Source organism: Lepus europaeus, chromosome 6 (genome assembly GCF_033115175.1).
Source record: "Lepus europaeus isolate LE1 chromosome 6, mLepTim1.pri, whole genome shotgun sequence".
In the NCBI taxonomy this organism is placed as follows: Eukaryota; Metazoa; Chordata; class Mammalia; order Lagomorpha; family Leporidae; genus Lepus; species Lepus europaeus.
This window is the reverse complement of record NC_084832.1, coordinates 4,471,830-4,481,976: the sequence shown is the minus strand read 5'-3', so window position 1 is coordinate 4,481,976 and position 10,147 is coordinate 4,471,830. Positions and strand designations below refer to the sequence as shown.

The 10,147-nt window shown below is 45.2% G+C and overlaps 1 protein-coding gene across 2 annotated transcripts; it reads right to left on the bottom strand.

Moving 5' to 3' along the window:
* Window positions 1–337: 337 nt before the first annotated feature.
* Window positions 338–8,034, bottom strand: LIG4 (DNA ligase 4). Of its 2 annotated transcripts, none has more exons than XM_062193950.1 (2): window positions 7,961–8,034; window positions 338–4,007 (listed from the first exon to the last, which is right to left on the bottom strand). In XM_062193950.1, exon 2 carries the CDS (start codon window positions 3,977–3,979, stop codon window positions 1,244–1,246), a length of 2,736 nt encoding a protein of 911 aa, XP_062049934.1. In that variant the 5' UTR covers window positions 3,980–4,007; window positions 7,961–8,034; the 3' UTR covers window positions 338–1,243. The 2 variants fall into 2 exon arrangements, with proteins under 2 accessions (XP_062049934.1, XP_062049933.1); XM_062193949.1 differs by lacking the exon at window positions 7,961–8,034 and adding an exon at window positions 7,269–7,611.
* Window positions 8,035–10,147: the final 2,113 nt, after the last annotated feature.

Here is a 10,147-nt window from a genome sequence, read left to right as displayed (position 1 = left end):
TGAATAAAGCTTTATAGTTTGCTTTATGCTTATTTGTTACACTAAATCTTTTACACTTTCTTTACCACTGATAACCTGAAATAATAAATGTTATTACCCTGGGAGGAAAGTCAGACATTTTCCCCCTCTACACCTACTTGAACTTTGTAGTTTTTCTAAATAGACATAAAAATATAAAAACATTTTTCGATGAAGCTCATTTAGTGAGATTAAACACAAAGGACCTTAAAGGGAAACCTTATTCAAACCATTAAAAAATTGTATGAGTAACAAAAATCTACATAACTGAAATCATGCTTATGAATTACTTTGAAATAAAGTAATATAACACAGAAAATGATGTTAATAATATATTAAATATTTTATTTAAGAACCAACAAAATCACATACATTTGTTCCACTATTTGAATAAAGCTTTGTTACTTTCAAATCATTTCCACAGTATCCTATGCACCAAATTCCATACATTCCAATACTGTCATGAACGTATTTTTCCAAAATATATAGGCTGTATTCCAACATTTGATATAAAAACCCAGAAATAATATTATATATATTCACTTTATTTAAATAACATAATTATAAAGTCATCTTAAAAAATGAGAACATTTCCCTCTAATGAAAGTTACAATGTGTATGCTATGTTGAAAACTGCTCAATGGATTATATCTAGGACTATTACACTTTGTGAATACTATTTATATTCAAGTACAAATTCACAGAAAAAATACTTTCTTAAAAATGTTTTATTTCAGAAAAAAATTAAAATCTGGTCTGCTTCTAAAATTGTATTTTTTTCAATTTTAAGTATTTAGACTTAAAATTTTCCCTAATTTAGTTAAAAAAATTGACAATACTTTAAAAAAAATTTTAAAGGTTCAATTATAACAATATTCCCTTTGTCTTGCAATGCTTTTATTAGCTAATGACTATCATTTAATTTTTAATTTTAATTCATAAAACCATGTTTGGAAGGTTATTTTTAATGCCTCAAAATTCTATATTTCTATAACTATTATGCAAATACTTCTTAAACTGTTAAATTATTTCATCTTTATAATAATCAAATATTACACTACCGAGTTGCTTCTTCATTTTGAGTCAGTTTTTTCAATCTTAAAAGGTAAAATTATTTTCTTACATCTAATAATACTTTTTTGTCTTTTAAAGTTTACACTTAAAAACTTTAATGATGTAACGGATTCACCAGATCACAGAGCTTTCCTCATTATTATGGACAGCTTTAAATCAAATACTGATTTTCTTCTTGTAATTCAGACTTGTCTATTGAATCAGTTATCCAACCTTCTTGCAGGATCTTAAACTTTCTCTTAAGAGTTCTTCTAAAAGCTTTAAAATCCGGAACACGACTATGATCGTCCCCAATGATTACATGAGACACTCCCTCAGCTAAACAAGAAACTAATTTTGCTCCGTGAAATCGAAGCTGCAAGGCCTTAGTAGCTAATCCTATTGCCTCAATTTTGGTGCTCAAGTCATTAATCACAGCATACAAGTCCAAATAGACAGTGTGGTGTCGAAACATACTGAGAGGAGACTGGTCCCAGGAATAACGAAATTCTAAATCAGGAATCACAGAAGCCATTTCTTCGGGAGTCTGCTCATCAGAATTTTTAATTCCTGAGAATACTTCCTTCAGTTGGTTCACATCTGTGTCAACAAAATAACTATCCCCATAGCAATCATATTCAAGGGCAAAATGTTTTTTTGTTGATGGACACATGTGGATCATAAAGCGTGGCTGCCAAGGCACGCAGCTTTTGGACTTAAAACACTCCAGAAGCCATGCAGGCTTGACAACGTCGTGCTTATCTGAAGAAATAATATTTTTCACTCTGATGTTCTCAGACCCTGCAATTACACAGTACGTGTCCGGGCCTGGATTCTGTACTATATAACCACCAAGTTCTGCGATTCTGTTCTCTAGGTCAGGCTTTGGATGGCTGTCTGTTCCACTCATGACACAAAACTCTACATCTTCAAATATATTAGAAACCTTGTTTATGTTAGAAAGGTTCGGTGCTTTTAAATGTTCAATAATTCCAATAACCTTCTTCATCTTGGGGGCAGCTTTACGCTTTTTTTCTTGGGGTTCATCATCAGCACCTACACAGAGGTGTTTAGATGCGAGCTTCCCAGATGCTCTTCCCCTGAGTTGTTCTAAGTCATCCAGAGTCATGCATTCATGCCATTCTTTGTCATCTCTTATCTTCTCAATTCGTGGAAAACGCAAGGTGCAGCCAGTTTTATACATAGTACTGGGGACAATCTCTGCTGCCTTAACTTGGACAATGACAGAATTGCGAGGTTCAATGTATACTTCCGGCTTCTCTGTTCCACAAGAAATACTACCTGGAGGAGCTTTTCTATGAAATGGCTTCCAGTGTTTGGCCAATTTCAAACCCAGATTGTATAGTTCTTTCATGGTGTATCCTGAGCCAACACGACAGAGAGTATGAAATACTGATGGCTTTTCACCAGGAGGGGGCCTCTCTGCCACAGCACACAAAAAGTGAGACATCATTCCACCCCGTAAACCTTTACCCCAATAGCCCCCAACAATTAAGATGTCCAGTTTATCCATTAGTTCACCGACATACTCTGGCTTAATTTTCAACCACCCTTCACCCTTTTTGTCTGGCTTGTAAATGGACAGAGGATGTTTTATCATGATTCCTTCTTCTCTCTTATCTATGGCTTCGTTCAATGCATCAATTACTTCACTCTTGGTATGAGCTAGTGTTTTCTGCACAATTTCTATTCTACCTGGCACTGGTGTAAAAACACTACTAAGAATCTCGTATCTGTTTCTCAAGGTCTCACGTCCAAGTTTTTTATTATTAACCATCAATACATCAAAAACACAGTAACATGTTTGCAGATCAGAATCTTCTACCATTTGTTTAATGTCAGACTTACTCCCCTTTTGCATAAAAGTCTGTGTATCTGGGCTGTAGGTCATCATCTCCCCATCGAGGATACAACTCTGTGACTCTGTTTTGAATGCACTGTGAATGAATGGGGTAAGAGAACCTTCATGTGGAGAAGCACCAAACTGGTCAGTGTAGTTATATCCATTTCGGGAGAAGTACTGATAGACATCCCCATCCTTGTGCATCTGCATACGCTCACCATCTAGCTTGGTTTCAATGTAGAAGCTCTGGTGCTTCATATCCTTTTCGATGCGCTCAATATCTGCTGCAGCAGCTAACATTGGTTTAAAGGCAGAAAATAAAGTGATAGAAATATCACTGAGTCCCACGGAAGGATTATGTAGTTGCCTACAGACCTTTTCCAGATCGGTGGTAACATTATGCAGCTCAACAGCATCAGCATGAAAGGCAGAGAATATAGTTTGCTCACCGACACCAAGCTTTAAGTCCTTTACGATCATCCGTATGAGCCACTTCTGTTCAAGTGCTGAACTCTGTGTTATGAGCTGAAGAAGACTCTTTTTGGTTAGGTCTTTTCTTTTGGCAGAGTTATTGCTGGCAACCGAGTCTAGAAGGTCGTTTACTTGCTGTATGGTTAAGCTTCCCTTCTGCAAACATCTTGGCTTCAACACAAAGTATGCAGTCATTGCAAAGTCACCAGCATCTCCATGTGTCGCAGCAGGTGTTCTGTAATTTAAAAGCTTAAGGGCATCTTTTCCCTCTCTAGGTAAATTAAGTAATTCAATATAAAGCTTAGCAAGCATAGTTTCCTTTATTCCATAGGCCATTCTCTCTCTCTCTAGGTGAGGAAGAATAAGTCTCATTGCTGGATAAAATGAGTCTGTGACATCATTTTGGTTCTTATGAAGAGCATCATGAAATTTCCTCCAAGAGTCCAAAAATTCACTAAAATGTCTGATTTTGTCTGCACGTCCTTTACTTCTCTGTATTCGTTCTAAAGTTGAACATAGATCTGCAAAAGGAACGTGAGATGCAACAGTTTGTGCAGTCTGTGAGGCAGCCATTGAAGCGATGGTGAATCCTTTGGTTTAACTAACAAGGCAAAAAGAGAATAACTTAAGAAAAGGCAAACTTCAACTAAATATAAAGATCTTATGACAATTAGATCATAATATTAATGCTTGCTAAATAAAAATATATCAATGTTATAAATGATGTACCTTTCAGCCTCTACTTTTAGTAACTATTGATTTTCAATATAAGTTGGTATTTATAACCAAAGTAGGGATGGGCAACATCCAGTCCACAGACAGTATAAGGCCCGCGGAGGCAACCATAAGTGGGATTCAAAGTTCATTAAATCTATAGAATCTATAGTAGGCTAATTTGTAAGTTAATAATTTTGTATGGCCCATGAATGACTTATAAATATTCAAATGGCCCTTGGCAGAAAAAAAGGTTCCCCACCCCTGATCTAAAGGATCATCATCCCCATTTCCTATAAAATGAAAAAAATCACTTTATATTTCTCCTTAAATTTCAATATTCACTGATTTATTTTATTGCTTGATTAGTTAGCACATATGCAAAATAATATCAACAGGGACAGGCAGAATTCATTTCATTTGTAAGGCCCTTCTTTTTATGTCTCTTCTTTACGTCAATTACCACCTAGCAGCAGAAACAAACTTCTGAAATCATGTTTTCAACAAGTCACAAGCTCACTAGATTGAAATGTGATTTCCTAGGATGTTTGAGATTCCAATCATTCATAGGGACCTCTTCTTACAGTCAAACAAAGATCACAGCCTACATCTACTTTTGATCTCATGTCTTTGCTGGTAGCTGTTCTACATCACTCCAGTGCTCAAAACCAACTCAATAAGCATCCTCACTTTCCCTATGTACTTTATCAGGGGTACTCACAGTCCTATAAATATTAACGCATCAGCATACTTCTTTTTGTTAGCATATCTATGCCAGTCATTCTCCAAGTAGCCAGTAATTACTTAAGAGTCAATCTCTGTGCTACAGGCAAATGCACTATGTTTCTACTCTCAAAGAGCATATATTCCATTAAGAAAAAGAGATATAATGGGAACTAATCATAATAAAATATTAAGTGGTCTCTGACAAACACAATGTAAGTACAATGACTTGAAACACAGCTTTTTATTGAAGAATCTTCTAAAATCAGCAAAGAAATAATGAATACCTTGATGGGGTAACATTGAGAATATTTCCTAAAGTTGTTAACATGGTGTGAAATTTACTTAAAGTTTTATACATTCGTGCAAATCCTATTGGAATTATAGCAGAGTTATTTAATATGGTTTAAAACATGTAACACTGGGGCTGGCATTGTGGCATAGCAGGTAAGGCCACCGCCTGTGATGCCAGCATCCCATGTGGGCACTGGTTCCTATCCCAGCTGCTCCACTTCAGATCCAGCTTCCTATTTATGGCCTGGAAAAAGCAGTGGAAAGTGGCCCAAGTACTTGGTCCCCTGCCACCCACAAAGGAGACCTGAAGAAGCTCCTGGATCTTGCCTGGCCCAACACTGGCTGTAGCAGCCATCTGGGGAGTGAACCAGCAGTTGGAAGATCTCTATCTCTCTCTGTTAACTCTGACTTTCAAATAAGTAAATCAACCTTTGAAAATAAATAAAATATGTAACATTAAAATAAATTAACTATCCCCCCACAAAAAGACATCCAAGTAAATTGTACACTCCAGAAATATAAACCATGTTTTATCTTGTGCCACATCATTATGTAGACCAGGCAGTAGGGAATCAGTGAAGTATCACAGGGAGTGGGGAGACCTATTACAGTGCAGAAACCATGAGATTTCCCACGCCCTAATTTTCCAACCCAATCAACAGAGAAATACACATAATCAACACAAGCTATATGATCTAATATCTAGTCAAACTGCTATTATGTAACTACCTAAACTCCAGTCTCTACAGAAACTATGCTAGAAGTCTTGCCAGAGGGGTGGGCATGTGGCACAGCAGTTAAGAGGATGCTTGGGACACCTGCATTCCACAGCAGAGTGCCTGGGTTCAAGCTCCAACTCAGTTTCCCATTCCAATTTCCAGCTAATGTGCACCTTAGGAGAGAGCAGACAATGGCTCCACGACTTGGGTGCCGGCCACCTGCAGTGAGTTACTGACTCCTGGAGTTCCTGGCATCAGCCTGGCCCAACCCCAGCTGTTGTAAACATTTGGGGAGTGAACCAGAAGATGGGAACATTTTTCCTCTTTCCTCCTTCCCTCTCTTTGCCTCACAAATATAATAAGCAATTGACAGAAAAGGATTCTATCAGTATTGGTGGATATAGAGTAGGTTTGTTTGCTGAGTGAATTTTTGAACACCTAGAGTTGATTCTTGAAAAAACATACTAGGGAAGGCTAAGGGATGGCTAAACACACGCACCCAACTTAGCTGGTGAGATTCAATTTGATTAAAAAATACTCTGCAACTCTGACTGCACCAGCAATGGCTCACAACAAACATTTGGTAGCCTACAAAGAAAAAAGCTGCATTTCTCAGTTTATTTTCTGACCAAGGAAACCCACCATCTACTGAGTGGATGAGTTCAAGACATCAACCCCTAAGAGGCCACTTCCCTGAGAGTTCTTTGATTGCAGTTAACTGCTTCCTCTGACTGCACCTGGTTTGCATAACTGCACCAGCTGGTTGAGCATGCTCACTGTGGTGCCTCCCAAAACATGCTCTCAACAGAATACACTAAGGTTCATCACGTTGTATTTACAATAACTTTACATCAATACAGCACATAGTGCTGTATGTACAATCAAGATATGTATGCAAAGTGAAGTGTATTCAGAAATGCTGCTTTGAATGTTCAAATACTAGTGTATAGTTTCTATCTGTAGAGCAGACATAGATATCTCAAAGCTTCCTTCAGCAAATCCCAGGCAGATTCAAATATTTTCATAAAAATGATGAAATTTAGGTGTGGGTATACATGCATCCTAAACTGGTTATATGATAAGGGTTGCAAAATTATTACAAAATGAGTATACCTCTGCTCCTTACACGTGCGTAAAAAGTTTAAGGGTCTCCATTGCTCCTTACCTGTTCTGTAGCCTTACTCTTTGGATTTTTGAAGGTTTATCAAATGCTATTTGCAATAAGACAAACCAGGAGGCTTTCGGTTAAGAGAGACTAAGTCTGAGTTCAAATGTGGACTCTAACATTTCACACCTGTGTGACGTAAGGGCAATTATTCAATTGCTGTAAAACTGAGTTTCCTGAAGCATAAAACGGGGCTGAAAACTACGTAGAACGCAGGATAATTCGGCTGAGGTGCTTAACACAGTACCTGGCATTTAGTAAGCGCTGAATGCGTTTAGTCCCATACTCGTGATGCCTGTCGATCCACAGAGTAGCAAACTACAACGCATCCGGGGCGGGTGGAGAAGACGTCACTCCAACGGTGGGTCCGCGGTGATGACCGCACCCGCTCCGCGGCCACAGAAGACGGCTAAGTGCTACCTCCCCAGCGACACTGAGTACCGAACACAGGTCAAGGCGGGGCTGACAGCAGCCCCCAGGGCCCGGCGCCTTCGGGGGGGCCCGGGAGAGACCCGGCCGCGCCCCCCGAGCCCGCGCTGCGCCGCTCCGGTCCCCGCACAGCGGCCCCGGCGGAACCGCACGGCCTCCACAGCGGCCTTGGAGTCGGCGGCCTCAGACACGGCGGCCTCAGAGTCGGCCACGCGGGCCGGCGCCGCGCGGTCCCGCCGGGAGGTCGGCCTCCGCCGAGGGCCTCCCCGGGACGCGGACCCCGGCGTCCGCCCCGGGAAAGCCGGGAGGCACAGCGAGAAGAGAAGGACGGCCCGAGAGGAGACGGCCCGGAGGAGACGGCCCCTCACGCACCCGGCCCCCGCGCCCGGCCTCCGCCTGCTCGCCGGGCGCCCCCGGCTCGCTCCGGGGAGGCCGCGGGCCGCTGTACTCACAGCCCCCGGACCGCTCCCGCACCGCAGCCCCCACAGACTTCTCCCCACAGACGCGCACCTGACGTCAGGCCGGGGGCGCGGCCGCCATGCCGGAAGCCGGGGCTCCGCGAAGCCGGTTCCGCCAGCTGATCGCCGCGCAGGCGCACTGGCGAGGTGAGCGCTGGCCGGCCGTGACGTCAGGGGGCGGCGTGCGCAGGCGCGGTGGCGTTCGGCTGTGGCTGGAGGTGCAAACAGCCCGGGTTAGCCTCAGCGAGCAGGTGCATCCATCGTGCAAGCTGTGGAGCCGCACGTCGGTGGATGACATGGGGCGTTTGAAAGCTGGGGCCGGTGTGAGGCCTGAGCGAGCGTCAGCCTTCCCGAGTGCGTGCTGTCCTTGGGCCTTTGAGCTGGGTGCTTGCAAAAAGTGTAGCTTCATTTAGACAGCAGAGTGGGCTTTTGCAAATTAGGTAGGGCTGTGTGCTTTTCATGTTGGCAGCTGCGGTCTGTCCTCTTATTAGGGAAACAACACACAGTCCACCGTGACACACAACACAGGAATCAAGACTGCATGGCTGTTCAACGACTCAGTTGTAGGGTAAGCCTGTGGTGCGCGTCTCGTGCGGTGAGAGTAGTTGTGGTAGACACTCGGGATGGCGAGGTGAAAACAAGCCCAATCCCAGGCCCCGTGGCTATTGATATCCACGGAAACTCTGCCGTGGTCTTGTCTGGAAGCTTGAGAAATCGCATATAAAGCACGGAGGAAATAGTTTGTGCGAGTATCGCCTTTTAGTATAAAATATTCTTGCTTCAGAATGAAAGTGAAATTCTCTGCAGTAGATTCTGACAAAGCAGTTTGGAGCTGTTCATTTTATTACAGGTGTCTAACCCAGAAACCCCCGCACTGATGCCTGTCATACAGTGAGAGTCTAAGGCCCCTGTCGCCCAACACTCAGTGACTTTATCAGTTACCTTCTGGGGAACTGAGAATCATTCAACGTAATTTTTCTCTGAAATCACGTATAATAGTCACGTGGTACTGATTTGCAAATTATTCCCATAATTGCTGTTCAGCTTAGATCAGCGCGCTCCGGAGAAGCACCAGCAGTTGTAGGCGCCCTCACTGGTCCACCTTGAGAGACGGGGCCCTGTCTGCACCTCGTTCAACATCTACTAAGCTGTGTATCCGCGGTAGGAGAGGAGCCCCAATTACGAAACCGGGCAAAACGCAGATTGAGGCCAGGCTCCAGTGTATCGAGCAATTCTGGCTGCGTGGTGCAAAGCAAAGGCGCCAAGCACCCCCAGCCGCAGCTGGAGGTGGGTTTATTGGACACCCAACAACCGGACACGGAGTCAGGATCCCGGCTCTCACCGGGCGCTCTCTCAACTGTAGCAGGACAAATACGCTTAAAAACGAAGCGGAGGGGGGAAAGCACCTGATGTCCTGTTTCTCAAGAGCTGTGCCGACAGCAGGGGACAGGGAGGCTGCCCCTGGGTAACAGGTGTCGCCGGGCGGTGCCCGGCTAGCAAAGGAGAGGGCGGGAAGGCAGCGCTCTGAGACGGGCCGGGGTCCCTGGTCCACCCCAGGCCCAACTATACACTCCTGGTGGACACCCGCGAGCGCCCGGCGGGCCTGACGCAGACGCTCAGGGACCCCTGGGCGCACCCGCGAGGCCGCGCCAAGGCCCTGGGGCTCCCTGCGGCTCCGGTCACCCTGCCAGTCCCGGGGCTCCCTCCGGCTCCGGTCACCCCTCCCGCTCTGGTCACCCGGACAGTCCCGGGGCTCCCTGCGGCTCCGGTCACCCTGACAGTCCCGGGGCTCCCTCCGGCTCCGGTCACCCCTCCGGCTCTGGTCACCCTGACAGTCCCGGGGCTCCCTCCGGCTCCGGTCACCCCTCCGGCTCTGGTCACCCTGACAGTCCCGGGGCTCCCTGCGGCTCCGGTCACCCTGACAGTCCCGGGGCTCCCTCCGGCTCCGGTCACCCCTCCGGCTCTGGTCACCCTGACAGTCCCGGGGCTCCCTCCGGCTCCGGTCACCCCTGCGGCTCCGGTCACCCCTCCGGCTCCGGTCACCCTGACAGTCCCGGGGCTCCCTGCGGCTCCGGTCACCCCTCCGGCTCTGGTCACCCTGACAGTCCCGGGGCTCCCTGCGGCTCCGGTCACCCTGACAGTCCCGGGGCTCCCTCCGGCTCCGGTCACCCCTGCCAGTCCCGGGGCTCCCTCCGGCTCCGGTCACCCCTCCGGCTCCGGTCTCCCTGACCCAGGTCAG

Excerpts from the sequence above, each read along its gene's own strand:
- LIG4 (XM_062193950.1), bottom strand. The coding sequence starts at position 3,979 with ATGGCTGCCTCACAGACTGCACAAACTGTTGCATCTCACGTTCCTTTT.